The sequence below is a fragment of the Epinephelus fuscoguttatus genome, linkage group LG5 (genome assembly GCF_011397635.1).
Source record: "Epinephelus fuscoguttatus linkage group LG5, E.fuscoguttatus.final_Chr_v1".
Lineage (NCBI taxonomy): Eukaryota > Metazoa > Chordata > Actinopteri > Perciformes > Serranidae > Epinephelus > Epinephelus fuscoguttatus.
Genome location: NC_064756.1, coordinates 13,706,776 through 13,722,667, shown reverse-complemented (window position 1 = coordinate 13,722,667; position 15,892 = coordinate 13,706,776). Strand labels below are relative to the sequence as shown.

Sequence of the window (15,892 nt, the reverse complement as noted above, 5' to 3'; positions counted from 1 at the left end):
GTACTTTAAAGTCGCATCATTGTTTGTTAGATCAGATGATCTTGTACAAAAACAAAATTTAGTTAATACATTTCCAGCCCTCAGTTGCACAAATTTCCATCCTCATCCTCGTGTGCAACTTCAAAAGCTGCATCACAGCAGGTGGTGTCCTCAGGCCAATGAATTTAATGTGGAGCCTATCAAACTCCCTCCAGGTAAGATCCGTGAGCTGCTATCAGCAGAGGACTTCAGCAGCGTGACCCGCCTGACCCTGGTGAATGCCGTCTACTTCAGAGGTTCCTGGAAAAACCAGTTCAGACCAGAGAACACCAGAACCTTCTCCTTCAGCAGAGACGACGGCTCTGAAGTCCAGACGCTCATGATGTACCAGCAGGGAGACTTTTACTATGGTAGGGATGAGCTTTGTGTGTGTCTCTGCGAGTGTGTGTGCATCTTTCAGAATTGTACTAGTGGCTCTTTTGCTGGAGCCCTTAAAATTCGTCTCATATTTCCTGAGGTTATTTAAAATGTTAATCTTAGATCTGAAATATTCATATTTTGAGTGTTATTCCCAGGAAAGTCTCCTCTCTGCTGCTCAGTGAGCTCCGCTGCTAAAATCTTCCTCACTTGCAAAAACTCCTCTGGTATGTCTGTTTGATTTAGTAGTATATTTTGAAGGCTATATAAGCTTTACTGTGACGGTCTGTCCAAAGTCATGTAATACTATATTAGCTTTTGCTAAATCTACTCTGACAGTAGGCAGAACAAACAAGGCTGTCTTTGCACGTCTTTTGTATTTAATTTCATTTTTCCCTCCTTCACACGCCTGCGTTCTGAGGGACGTTTTATTAACATCTACTTCTAATTAGATTACAGGACATCATACTGTGCCCATTATTATGCTGATTTACAATAATTTTGAGTAATTGTAGATTTATAGTAATTAAATCTCTCTGAAAAGACCTTTCGCTTTTCAAAAATTTAATACTTTGTCAAAAAACAAATCACAAACAGCATGCAAGAACAAAATTCTTTCAAGAGGTCAAACAGCTGAAACAATAAAATAATGTATTGTTCAATATGGTGCTGCAGCAAGGTGCGGGCACAGAAGGTTGAGTGGGTTGTCCAATGATCAGAAGATGGCGGTTTGATCCCTGGCTCATCCAGGCCACATGTTGAAGTATACTCGAGCAAGATACTGAATCAGAAACTGCTCCTGATGACGTTGTGTGGGTGTGTTGAAACTTAGTAGCAGGTGGCATCTTGTATGGTAGCCTCGGCCACCACTGTATAAATGTGTGTGTGAATGGATGAATGTGACTTGTAGTGTCAAAAGCGCTTTGAGTGGTTGGAAGACTGGAAAGGCGCTTTACAAGTGCAGGTCCATTTACCATTAACCATGTCGAGATTATTGTGGCCAAAATAGTTGGACATAGTTACTCCACGGAAACAGCAACTGAACATCACACGGGCAAAACAAGGATCCAACAAAGACTGAACTAAAAACCATGACTTAAATACAAACTTGTCTGACGAGGGGATGAAGTGCAGGTGGGGAAAAAGGGTGGAGAAGCTCAGATGAGGGGGATAAAGTGATCAGGCAGGGAGCTGATTGGCTGGGAAAAACTCAGGAGCAGAGACGGACTGATGATGCTAACGCAGGACAGGTGTGGAGCTGGGTACATGAGGGAAAGGCACTGATTGGGGGAGTGAGAACAGGTGAGTGAAACTAATCAGGGCGGGGCTAACAAAGGGTGTTTCTCAAAGTCAAAGAAGGATCCTCAAACGGCTGAATTTCAAGGAGGCTATGTCATCGAATTCCGCAATCGAAGTCCAATGTCAAGAATCCTTCAAACTCTACCGAGGACTGAGTCCTGCCTTCAGAGAATTTTCAAGGATGCATGTGTGTATCCTAAGCAGGTTTAAAGTACCCACAGTTCTTGGCACATGATCTGCTGGAAATGAAGGCGGGGCCTCTTCAATGAAATTTGACGCTTGGCAGGATTCAGATAAATATGTCATTTATTTGGATTAATGTCTCCAGGAGTTTTTATCATACACGCATAACAAAATACTGCCAGAAACCTCATAATTTGCAATTTGCAATGGTAAGGTCAATTTTTATACATTGTTGCAGAATTCTAAAACTACTTTTTACAAAAGTTTCATTTAGCCTACCTGTTATTTTTAGTATCCAGAAATATATTCTCCCTAAAAGTCAGAGAATACTACTTACATTTGTTCGAATTGCACAACAACATTAGAAAGAGCCAAAATTATCACAGTACACTAAAACCCCCTCAGTCTGCTGAGGGTTAATGACACACACTTGGGGGCACTTGTTAGCCTGTTCCGATGTGTGTTCACCGAATTGCCTTACCTCTGTGGGATCCTTCCTTGGAATGACTCGTACTCCCAAGGAAGGATCCTTGACTATGAGAAATGCCAAAAGACTAAGGCGGGAAATCACACAAAGACAAGAAATAAAAGCAGACATGACACATAAGGAAACAGCTTAAACATGAATGAACATGACAAAAGGAAGAGGACAAACAGAAAACCCAATAAACCCAATAATCAATGTGAGTGTTTTTTTTTAAATCATAATCCACTAGTCCATACCCACTGGTAGCTTCGTCACCTTCTACCAATCTCCAATGCCTATGTTCAGTTTCACATAGATTGACCACGTCAGTGAGTAGAAAAACGTGGGACAGACAGAATGACTGACTGACAGAATGACACACTGACAGTTTCCGTGATTATGTACAGCATACCAAACCATGACTTAGTCACACCAAAAATTAGAAAAAAAAACAACAACATTGGTCCACAGGGGGAGCCACAGCGATCGGTCGCATTTTAGCCATTTTTAAGCATTTTTCTGTTGTTATAGCGCCACCCAGTTGCCAATTAGAGTTAAATTTCTCCAGTCACCTTGAGGCGTCCTGTTCTACATATCTACCAAGTTTAGTAAAAATCCGTATGGTGGTTAGGCCTAGATAAGAAATTAGCTCTCTAGCGCCCCCATTTTGTTTGATGGGGTCAATAATGGAGGGGTCCCCTCAGATTATGTGTGGTCATATGCCTACAAAGTTGCGTGGTGATGGGTGAAACCCTTGAGATGTTATACACCTTTATGTGATGAGCCACGCCCTAGATTGGTCCCTAGATTATGTTCACCCAGTTTCATGCAGATCGCTCAAACTAATACACATACACAAAATAGTGAAAAATCTAGATTGCACATTCCCAGAGCCCAAGATGACGTCCTGTTATGTCTTGTTTTATCATACCAACAGTCCAAGATGCAAAGGTTGTAATGCTTAGGTTGTACGTGCAAATCACTGTCTGGGTTTTCTTTCTGATCTGGCACTGACTTTAAATACCTGTTGAATTTTTCTATACCTTACACACTTTAAAGCTTATTTTATCAAAGTCATAATCTGGATGCATTGAGCTGGGAACACTATATGTGTCAGATATCTGTGCATTGGATGGTTTGCCAGTCCTGTGAGGTGTGAGACTGTTTGTAGTTCTGCAGGTTGGCTGTAACGCTGGAACATCTGAATGATTCCTGTCTGTCTTTTCTGCATCTTGTCTTTTTTTTTTTTTTTTTTTTTTTGGTTTGACGTACTGCCAAAGACAGTTACGTCAGGTTCTTACTGCACTGCTACTAAAGTTGGCGCGTTTGAGTTATTTTGGTGCAGCCTGTATGTGAGCTTGCACGCTTGCATACACCTACGTTCACAGGGTGCTCACATACTCATCCTCACATACCCAGGATCAAGGAGATCTGTGTGTGTGTGTGTGTGTGTGTGTGTGTGTGTGTGTGTGTGTGTGTGTGTGTGTGTGGTGAGCGTAGCGTGTGGATGCGTGTGGATGCAGAACAGGGACAGGTCCTTGGGGAGAACTCTGCGTTTGCATTCTCATTTTGAAACACAATCATGTTGGTTAAGTAAAATGTTTTGGGAGGCCACACCCCGCTCTCTGCCGCAATGTGGCCTCGCTCTGCATCAGCAGCCACTGTGCAGAACGCTACATGTAAGTTAATGGAGGATCACAAGTCTTTTTGTTGTGATTTCCCTTTTCAGCAGCTTCAAAAGAAAGAATCATGTGCCAAGATTGGGATAAAGGCTGGCAGTGTTAATTGCTCCATAATCTCCATCTCACATTGCAAATACCTAAGTAAGTGAGATAATCTTATATTTAGATTTAAAATCTAGTTGGACTTGTTTGGAGTATAAAAGGATTATCTCATCCTGACGAAGAAATACTGTCTCACTTAATTCAAGTAAATGTTTGTTGGCTCGTCCTGATTAGAATCTTTATCTGTGGGTTTTGTTTAATTAGACACGAGGGACGAGCCTGTGAGAGATCCACCTCAAGACTATCGAGATATCACTTTCTCTGCCTCTGTAGTATGTCTGCAAGACGATATCAGCTCTTACAGATGTTTGTGTGTGCATGTGTGTGAATGTGTATGGGCCGGTGTATTTGTATGTGTGCATACATGCAAGTATTTTTCTTTCTAGATCCCAGATTGGTTAACTGGGTTTTATTCAAGGGGTCATCTCTTTGCCTGCAAAGTGAAGCCATTGCAGAGTAGAAGTAGAAATAGAAAGGACTGGTTGCTCTGTACAAATGTAAAAAAAAAAAATGTGTCAGGTGCTGGTGGAGAACAGGAAACAACATACACACAGGAAGGCAATCTAGGCACTCCATAAAAATACAGAAAAACGAGGAAGGAAAAATAAAAAGCCTGTACTGTAGTGGCTAAATCATTAAAAGAGACAACATGTTTCAACCACAGCTAGTCTTTGCCAGGGCTTTCAAAACATACAACACAGGTAGGGCCCCACCTATATAGTGGCAGGAATGAATCAGAGGCCATCACATGCTCCACATAATGACATGACAGGTGAAACAAATAGACAATAATGACAAAAATAAAAAAAAACAGAGTGATATCAGATAAGATAGAAAAAATAAATTTAAATATGCATATATACACCTATGTTAACATATAGGCTGTGAGAAAAATGGTGAAGCTTGTAGAGAATAATGAAAAATCACAAAAAACATGTGAAGAATATATATCCTCACTGAGACCAGGAGACTTTAAAGCATCCTGTCGATGGATCCAAAAAGCTTTGATTAAGTTTCTGTATTCTGTCACCCCCCTGACCAAAGGTTCAATGTGTTCAATGCCCTCTATGTGTAATAAGGAATCATTAGCATTATTAAACCAATGTAGAAGTACCTTAAAGCTGCATTCTTTCTATTCGCCAGCAGGGGGCGACTCCACTGGTGGTAAAAAGAAGTCTCATTTTAGCGTCTATGACAAAATGACCCTGATACTCACTTGATTTATTACCTCAGTCGACATTTGACATGAGTTTATGGTCTCAGTTGCTAGTTTCAAATCTTCTTCAACACAGCGTGATGTTCATTCTGTAAAATAGACAACAAAGCAGTGCATACTTTAGGGCGTGGCTAGCTTCTAATTGACAAGTTGCTACCACAGCGGTGTCTAGTCTGGGGCCGTTTAGTGGCCGTTTTGGTAAGCAACCGGAACCAGGGTGAGAGACACAGGATCCGGAATTCAATGGATGCTCCTTTCTATCAAAATAAAAGCACCAAGCTAATAAAAATGAGGTGAAACTTTTTAATTTAAAGAATATAATTTACAAGAAAAGCCCCCAGCCATTCTTTTATTGTATTACAAGTTATTGTCTATTTCAGTTGTCTGTTTTATTTAATAGGCACTTGATCCTAGTTTTGTATATTATACCTGTAGTTCGTAAATGCATTTTTTCGATAAAGTTTGGGGCAGTGGGGGCGGAAGAGAGAGGAAGAGAGATGCTTGCCATGTAGCTTGCTCTATAAACCACAACAACAACAACAACCACGACAACAATATGGCATCGCCAGCATCGCTGCCTGATAATGTTACACCTGTCAAAACAGTGAAAGAGGATGCGACGAGACGATGGTGCACCAGAATTTAAAGTTTTACTTTGGTGAACACTTTTACTTTGGTGAATTTGGTGAATTCCGGATCTGCTCTCTAGACCGGAGCCAGAATGCAGACAAAATTCAGAGTGAATGGAAACCATTCACAAGTGAAGAGCCTGGTGACGCAAGGCTAGCGGTGTCCCTGGGTTCTCAGTCAGCTCCACCCTCTCGTGTAAATATGGTCACTGGCTCCAAAAAAACCAAGATGGTGACCACCAAAATGCCACACTTTAGGCTTCGTAATTGTAGTCCACAAACCAGTGGAGTGACGTCACTGTGGCTACGTCCACTACTTCTATACAGTGTATGGTTTTATTTCCTGCCTGAAGAAAGTCAAGTGTATTTTTCCTGCTGAGCTACATACAGTATGTATATAATACACTCTCACACCAAGTGTAACTAAAGCCTTTAAAGTGAAGCGTCTGTGCTTTTTAATTAGCGCATCAGGGAAATGACCACGCTCACCGTAATCAATACAGTCGATCAATGTGCTTTAACATGCTGTTTGTACTCCTCCTCAGCAAAGTTCACCAACCCATTACAGGAGGCATCAATACATGTGTATGTGTGTCTGCACGGCTGCACTCCACGCATCTTTCAATGCCTACATTTGTGTATGTTTCCTGCCCACCAGGTGAGTTCAGCGACGGCTCACAGGAAGCCGGCGGTGTGTACCAGGTGTTGGAGATGCCCTATGAAGGGGAGGACATGTCCATGATGATCGTTCTGCCTCGGCAGGAGGTGCCGCTGGCTTCCCTGGAGCCCATCATCAAAGCACCGCTGCTGGAGGAGTGGGCTAACAATGTCAAACGGCAGAAGGTGGAAGTCTACTTACCTAGGTGAGAGATAACACTGGCAAACGCACACATGCCTGCTGTGCCATATCCTCTGTTTGCAGTACCATTGTGCTTCTGTAGTTTTGTGTACCTGATTTACCTCAACATGCCTCGGTTACTTGTGCATCAATTAGTGATTACCTGTTACGATGACATGCTGTTGTTTCCCAGAATGCAAAACCCATGGAGAATATCCCTGCAGTAATTGCCTCTTTTTAATTTAGTCAGTGGAAAAAGCCATAACAGCAATACATTTTCCTATCAATAAATTGCATCCTTCATTGTTTTCTGTAGCTTTTTGTATGAGTTCTTTGTTAAAGTTGATGTAAAATGGCCGTTCTTCGGACAGATTTAGTGCACCACAAATATTGAACACAGAGTAATTGACCCTGAAATGTTAAATGGTTTCTCCTTTAAAACACACAGAGAAAGAAGTACAAGCACGAGATACAGAATCAAGTTTTTTGTCCGCCTACTTGATCTGTATCATTTGTCACAAGATGATAAGTTATTATCCACCTCAAATTTCCATTAAAATGTTTATACTGACTTTCTTAAATTCTGGCTGCACCATCCAGGTTCAAAGTGGAGCAGAAGATCGACCTGAGGAGCACTCTGCAGGAGCTGGGGATAAAGAACATCTTCACCAATGATGCCGATCTTTCTGCCATGACAGGTGACACTCAGCTGTATGGAAAACCACAGACACGCACACAGAAATATGTGACACACAATTACAGATTATCATATAAAGCACAGAGACACAGACACAAATGGTAAGAGACATTAAGTCCTGGAAGGGTTCAGCATGAGAAGTTGATTCAGTATTTCTGCATCTTGGCTGCAGTGAAGTTGCCTCCAGTACTTTCTCAGGTAACCAAGGTAACTGGCACCGAGTGGGCAGGTCAGAGCTGTCACATCATGTGGTTAAAAATAGATCCAGAGAGAGAGAGAGACAGATATATACATAGAGGCAGGGAAATAGAGGGGCATAAATATGTTGCATCTAAAGCAAATATCTACAGAAAATAATGAGGATAAAATTCACTACATGAGCTTCACATGCTCTTTCCTAGAGAAAATCTGGGTCTGACCAAAATATATCCTAATACAGAAAAAAAAAACAACCATAAAAACTCAGGATGCTTCATGCTATACAGCCTGTTCCTACCAGTTATGTGAAGCTAGTTTTCTATTGTGAAACAGTCTGCAGGCTGCACCGGCCCTCAGCACATCTTGTACTGGCTCAACACGTACTCAGAGGACACGGTCTATTCTGGCAGGCAGGTAGATACGAGAGGGTATTTTAAAATGCTCTTAATCAACTCATAAGGACGTTCTGTCTGAGCAGACAGCATTTTTAAATGGAACAGCTCTGGTATATATGTGGATTTGACTATTATGTAGGTGTGCGACACTTCACCCTCAGCTTTAAAGGAATACTTCACCCCAAAAATGATCATTGCTATATCAGTTACTCACAGCGTGTCACATTGACTTCAGGAAGAAATGGTTTTCTCATATGCGTCCACGACCCGGTCTCACTCCCAGGTTGTCGAAATCCAGTGCTTGGGCAGTCAGACACCGACAGAAAAAGCCATCCTCAAACGTCGGCACGATACAGCTGGTCACCGTTAACGGCACTCGCTGAGGATACAGGGTGTCTAGACTAGCAAGAAAAGGTCGTAGAATGATGTCCAACTCCCAAACAGTGCTGTAATGCAGACAGTAGAAATTGTTATTAATTTTACTATGTCATGCAAAGCTAGTAAGTCCTCAAATGACAGAATAGGTTGTTTGCCGATGATTGCCAAAACAACATATATGACCACAGACAGGTGCTTGAATTAAGGGGTTGCATAAAAGTCAACATGTGCTTTCATGCAGGACATGAACATGTGAACATGTCTGTCCTTTGACCCATGAATTCACCCCGAATTCCTCCCCATGAAGATTTTGTAGGTTTGATCACTGTGCCACATGACTTTGCTCCCATCATTATAACCAACCTGGTGTCACTCTGAAGACATCGAAATCCAGCATGTGGGCAGAGACTTGCAGTGTCAGCCACTAACGAGAAAGCTGTCCTTTAATGTCGGCGTGATATGCAGCTGGTCACCGTTATAGTTTAACGGAGCTCAATAGCGTCGGCGGGCGCAAGTCCAAGTAGGTTGGACAGGAGGGGTGGTGGATGGGTCCAACAAACACCAGCTTTCACCCGAGAGAGTGGTGTTCCTGTCCCGTATGATTATAAAGCCAAACCCATTTCTTTTTTACCTAAACCTGACCATGTGCTTTTGTTGCGTAAACCCAACCACGTGCGTTAGTTGTCAATCTGCGGTGTTGTTTTTGGAAGAGACTGTATGTAAACATTAAATTTCCTGTGAAAACAGAAGTGTATTTTGCAAGAAGACAATGCATGTAACAGGCAAAACTTCAATAAATCAATCAATTTTATTTATAAAGCCCAATATCACAAATCACAATTTTCCTCACAGGGCTTTACAGCATACGACATCCCTCTGTCCTTAGGACCCTCGCAGCGGATAAGGAAAAACTCCCCAAAAAAACCTTTAATGGGGGGAAAAAACGGTAGAAATCTCAGGAAGAGCAACTGAGGAGGGATCCCTCTTCCAGGACGGACAGACATGCAATAGATGACATACAGAACAGATCAACAGAAAGTAACAACACACGTAACTTGACATAGTGTCCCAGAACATCAACAACTAATGCACCCAGGGTACCTTTCACGTTGTATGTGGATGTGGAAAGTCCATGACCAAACGTCGATATGTGACGAGGTCAGATTGAGAATGTGTCGGCCTCCACCGTGAAGAGAGAATCTAGAGAAAGAGAAAATTCTCAATGAATTGAAGTTAAAAGGGCTGCATTTAATAACAGCAAGACTATATGAAAACATCCGTTTACAAACTCTCACACAACTCCCTCGCTGAAACCTTACTACATAAAACACTTCTGCATAAACAGCCTCACTCACGACAAGTACTGTAGTATGCCTTGGCAAGCACATGCATTTGAACTCTGCTCATTCTAGTGAAATGTGTTTGGGAAGTGCTGAGCATATGTTGTGAATAAATGAGACTTGGATTATACTGCACGAGTTATGTAAGCGTTTTTAACCATATGTTTTGATATAGTTTCGCTGTTGTTAAAAGGCGGCCCCCGTTAAACCGTTTTGGATAAAGTATGCCTTTAAAAGTTGCTGATGCACAGACTAAGAGAGTTTCACTCTCAAACTGGACTCAACATCACACCATTGCCACATCTCACACTGACTGATGAGTACTCCAAAGACAAAGTGATGATCTGCGGGCTTTTGTGTGTGTAACAGATGGTAAGGACCTGTACATTGGGAAGGCGGTGCAGAAGGCGTACCTGGATGTGACTGAGGAGGGCGCAGAGGGAGCTGTTGGGTCAGGTAGACGCCATCTTTTATCCTTCATCATAATCTCCCTGATCAGGTTCACTAAACACTGCTCACATCTGACACAAAAATGACTGCAGTGTTTGTTCCCCCTCTTCTTCTCTTCCTCTCAGGAATGATCGCCCTGACCAGGACTCTGGTGCTGTACCCACAGGTCATGGCTGACCACCCGTTCTTCTTTGTCATTAGAAACCGGAGGACAGGTATGTGTGTGTATTTGAGCGTGGAAATTTCACTCTGATATATAATATGTGTGTTTTGATCTGACTCTCTTTGTCCCTTCCTCTCCCAGGGTCCATTCTCTTCATGGGCAGGGTCATGACCCCTGAAGTCATCGAGCCAAACGACCATGACTTCGACTCCATGTAACCGCGGTGTGAGGTCCCTCAATCTCCGTTTATCAGATCCTGACATCATAAACGCTACCTATCCTCTATTGCCATCTTCAGCTGTGTTTTATACTCTTCGAAGAAAAAAATAAAAAATAAACTGAATATTATATGATATATTATATATTGAAATATGACATACGACATATAATGTGACTGTGTTTTGATACTGGAAGCTTTAAACTCTTGGATACGGACATGCAGAAATAGGAAGTTGTACATATTCTCTGGTGAAGGATGGTTTGTATATGAGAGAGAAGAACACATGATATGTAATCCACGCACAACCCCTTTAAGTTCAGCAGCTTCGTACTCACTTGCAGCCACACACGATGCACAAAAACAGTTTTCTCTCTACTTCTTGAAAAAATATATTTACTCTTTCTTACTCCAGATGCAGTGCGTGCACACTGTAGGTTTCACACTTTAATTATATCCCTGTACATTTGACATTGTGTTCTATATATACATATATACTCAGTATTTATTGCAGAATAAACATGTGCAAACATTTTGTCCCTATACGATGAATCTTAGTAATATATCTGTTCCAGACAGTATTCTAGTCATTTTTTTACACACCATAGGCACATGGCTAAACTGCTGATGAACTAATATGCCTTATCACATCTGAGTGGTTGATTAAGCCCCAGCTGGGCATCTCACAGGTGAGCAGAGGGGACTGCGTAACTAAGGCGGGTTGCTATAGAGATGGACTGGAGCATGCAGACGCACTGAAAAAGATCTGCTGCACCAATTTTGGATGTACATACAAGGAGAAACAGTAACACCAGCTGTATTCAGTCTTTTACTCAATAAAAACATGAATGTGTTCCCATTAAAAAAAAACTGTCTGTGTGTTTACTGTGTTTGTGAGGACAGTAGAGCTTATGTGGACTGTGGTCCGCTTATGTGGTCCGCAGCATTTAACCTGGCATTATACTCTGAGCAATAACAGCTAATGCATCTTTCAGGTCCTTTAAATGAAGGATTTGGTGTGACTGAAAACCATGCAATGCTTCAGGAGTTTATGAAACCATTTTAGAATAACTCCATTATGTATCCAATGCCTGAATATATAATAGACTTTATATAATGCCCCACGGAGGGCTGGTACTGTTGAACAGCCAGGGCAGAAGTTGGCTGTTTGACCGTAACTCAGTTTCCCTGGGCAGACAATGTCCTGCCAAGGCATCTTGGAGTGGTTTCAGGCCTGTGGCATCACCTAGCTACCACGCACGCACACACACACACACACACACACACACACACACACACAAAGAAACAGATCATATCACTGGGCCAGGCAAGGATGAACTGTGACCAAGGACGAATGAGACCTGCATGTTGATTCTGATAAATGTTGCGTCATAAGGAAGTGTGTATATGAGAAAGTAAGAGTCAGTATTTATTTTAAGTCTTTCTATTTAATACAAAATATCCTGGCCTGGTGAACCTCAAAGGTAAATAAAATTACAATCTATTAACTGCATACAGCTATCATTTAGAATCCAATTTTCATAACTATAGTTGCAGTAGAAGTGACGTTGTTCCTTACGTATATAGATATTCTGTGTTGTGTATCTTTCATTTTAAAGGGAAAGTTCATCCCAGAATCAAAAATACATATTTTCCCTCTTAGCTGTAGTACTGTTTATCAAGCTAGTTTGTTATGGTGTGCGTTGCTGAGTGTTGGAGATATCAGCCGTAGAGATGTCTGCCTTTTCTCACATATAATGCAAATGGATGGCACCCAGTCTGTGGGCCTCAAAATGCCAAAAAAATGCATTACATAAACTTAACAGAAATGTCCCTTTCCAGAAATCATGACCCGGTCACTCAAGATAATCCACAAACATGGCTGTGAGAAGTTTCATTTAGGAACTATTTTCTTTCTACCGAACAGTGAAGAAAAAAAGCATGCATCTACTGCTAGCTCATGTAGCACCACTGAGCTAGCTAACATTAGAGCTCAGTGGAGGACACCATCAGTGCTTACATTTCGCACTGTCAGGAGCACGATCCTCTTGTCCATGAGTGCATGCACACTTCCTACTGCTCGGTGATACAGTTGGTGGGTGTAATTTGGTGAAAAAAAAAAATAGTTCCTACATGAAACTGCTCACAACAAGGTCTGTTGTTATCTTGAGTAACCGAGTCATGATATTTGGAAAGGGACATTGTCGTTGAGTTTTTCAAATAAATTTTTTTGGCAGTTTGAGCACCTCAAGCCGAGTGTCATCCAGTTCCATTAAATCCTCCTGAGACCTGAACCTTTGCTTGGTATACATTTTTAATTTCCCCTAGCTATTTGGGATCAGTGGCACCTGATAAATATGAAAAACTGAAAAAACTGAAAGAACATTGTCAGTGATAATTAAGTCCTACTGTAACTGTTGCCACTATATGTGTTACATATTTCCATGAAGTTTCCATCTAAGAATGACTTTGAGTCAGAATTTATTTTGGGTAATATTCTGTATTTTATTTGTGCTCTTTTAGTAAACAGGAAGAGTCTTTTATTTTGAAGCCCCGTTGAGCTGTTTCCGTCTGGTTAACGTGAGTGAGTTAGAAGCTAGCTGACGCTGTTGAGTGCAGGTTGCGTAGAGAGATGCTCATATGCACCTGAGGGTGAGCTGTACCTGCTTTTAGAACAAGAGTAATGTTTACTGGTGTATATGAAGATAAGAAGATTCCAAGATGATTTCCTTTCCTAGCATGCAGCCAACGAGGTACTTTATTACGTTTGTATTTATTTTTGTTTTCTGTTGTTTGTTATCATGTTTGCTATTCAGCTAACGTGTTGTCTGTATGTTTAATACTGTGTATTGTTAGTTTTCACGGTTTGATGAGGAGAGAAGACTTCAGTAAAACCTATCAAGAAAACCACTTGTGTCTGATTGTGCCTGGGGAGGGAGTCACACCCACTGTCCTCAAATGAGACGATAATCAAGTCCCAGTGTCCTTAAACAAGACAACAATTAAATCCCAATGTCCTTTAATGAGATGACAATAAGGTCCCAATGTCCTTAAACAAGACAACAATTAAGTCCCAGTGTCCTCAAATGAGATGACAATAAGGTCCCAATGTCCTCAAATGAGACAATAATAAAGTCCCAATGTCCTTAAACGCGATGACAATGAAGTCCCAATGTCCTCAAATGAGATGACAATGAAGTCCCAATGTCCACAAATGAGATGACAGTACGGTCCCAATGTCTTCAAATGAGACGATAATAAAGTCTCAATGTCCTTAAACAAGACAACAATTAAGTCCCAATGTCCTCAAATGAGACAATAATAAAGTCCCAATGTCCTTGTTACAGTTGGTCAAATTTGTTGCCATATCAAACTACAAACATTATCAATCATAAATAAACAAGTCTCAGCCATAAAATGTGATCAGGTTTTGGACCTTGTCCACTTTTGTGTCATGATCGGCTGCAAACAAACTTGGCAGAGATGGCTGCCATCTTGTTTTTACACAATTAGTGTATTGTGCTCTTACTACCACTAGATGGCACAAATATGAGGAACGAGGACAACAGGTCTAAGTTAAATAGAACCAAGTATAAGGTAAGTAAACCCAAAATGTGATGTCCTCATATGAGGACACAGGGTCTCACTAGGTTATTAGAGAGAAGACAGACATCTCTAAGGCCAATATCTCCAACACCAAGACAATCTAGCTTGATCAATAGCACTACAGCGAGACAGCTATCACCCCAAAATTACTGAAACACTCCTATCACTACCAGCTCACCTATTGCTGTCTGCATGGCACTGGCATGGTAATAGTAATACATTAGGAAATAAACCTTGATTACATCCCCGACAGATGTTCCCTGCCATTATATGAACATTTGTGCTGTGTGATAAACACAAACACCACAATAAAAAAATAAAGATGCTTTGATGTGACAGCCGCCATCCCATCTTCAGTCGATGTTTTAGGAACACCAATTATCTATGACATGACTGTCACAGTAGATGAAACAGATCGTAAAAGAACAAAACAAATCCCTTTTAATGATGAATAGCAAAAGCAGATAGGCTATACGCTGCAGATGACAACTCTGTCTGCAAATAACCGGCAGAGGCGATAGCTCTGCTAAACACAAGTTAGTACGATGTCAGGAGGAATTATTTCCACAGTCCCCTGCAGTACCAGGGGTTTTCATTTACCTCGATGAAATATCTAATAGCTTTTTCATCTCCTCAGTGCGCTCAGTGTGTTTCACTGCCGCAATATCTTAAACACAACGAGCTGCATTGTTGAGGAACGACAGCCCATGGGTGTAGGAAGTCAAAATCTAAATTACTTTCACCAGCTGGTATGATAGCTGTGCCTTATGTCTTTATTGTGTGCCACTGAAAATCTAAATCAACCTCCTCCCCATGAAAACATCCAAGAAGACAGGAACAAAAACACAACATTTGTTGTTTAAACCATGCAGGGAATAAAGCAGGTATTGGTGGGCTACAGCTTGGAACAGACACAGCATTTAATTACTGATGCATTAATGTATCAATTATTTACTCTGAAAGGGATCATTTCTCACTTTCACACCATTAAAATTACAGCTTTTACTTAAATAAATTTGAGTTCAGGACTTATTTGTGAAGTATTGTTTTAACACTGCACTATTACTTAATTAAGGATTTGCGTATTTTCCCACCACTGACCCCCTCATTCCCACATCTGATTGTTCAGTGAAAGCCAATGTAGCCTGTCATGGCCACCAGGAGGCTGAAGTCCTCGTTCAGTTACTGTCATTCACAGTCAGTGTTAACTTCTCTGTATTTCTGATAGCATTCTTCATAAGAGGGAATTTAACTACACAAATATGACATTTATTAATCAATTTTGTGTCTCTTTGAGAGCATTTTGTGTGTATTTTAGTCATGTTCTTAAGAGTTCTTCTGAGTATCTCTGAAGTTCATTTGCATCTCTCTGTGGTGTGTTTGTGTCTCTTTATGGTCATATTGAGGCTTGCTGCTCAGTTCATGTTAATTCAAGTGACATTTTGCAGATGAAGGTCACTTTGGGCCCCTGGGCCTGAGCCAGCATTTATATGTGGGGCCCATGTGGGTAGTAAATGAGCTGTATATGCAACACATTCTCACTCCGACCTCATCACATACTGGCGTTTTGGTCATGGACTTTCCACGTCCACATACGATGTGCAAGGTACCCTAGGTGCATTGGTTGTTGATGCTCT

General features: G+C 41.3%; 1 protein-coding gene across 1 annotated transcript in view; it reads left to right on the top strand.

Moving 5' to 3' along the window:
- The window catches only part of serpini1 (serpin peptidase inhibitor, clade I (neuroserpin), member 1), a 31,647-nt gene extending 20,145 nt beyond the window's left edge, over positions 1–11,502 (top strand). Inside the window, exons 4-9 of the mRNA XM_049576206.1 lie at positions 195–389; positions 6,632–6,836; positions 7,412–7,509; positions 10,189–10,275; positions 10,395–10,484; positions 10,574–11,502. Of these exons, the coding sequence (XP_049432163.1) occupies positions 195–389; positions 6,632–6,836; positions 7,412–7,509; positions 10,189–10,275; positions 10,395–10,484; positions 10,574–10,650 (752 nt within the window). The 3' untranslated portion in view covers positions 10,651–11,502. The remainder of the gene's footprint in view (positions 1–194; positions 390–6,631; positions 6,837–7,411; positions 7,510–10,188; positions 10,276–10,394; positions 10,485–10,573) is intronic.
- Positions 11,503–15,892: the final 4,390 nt, after the last annotated feature.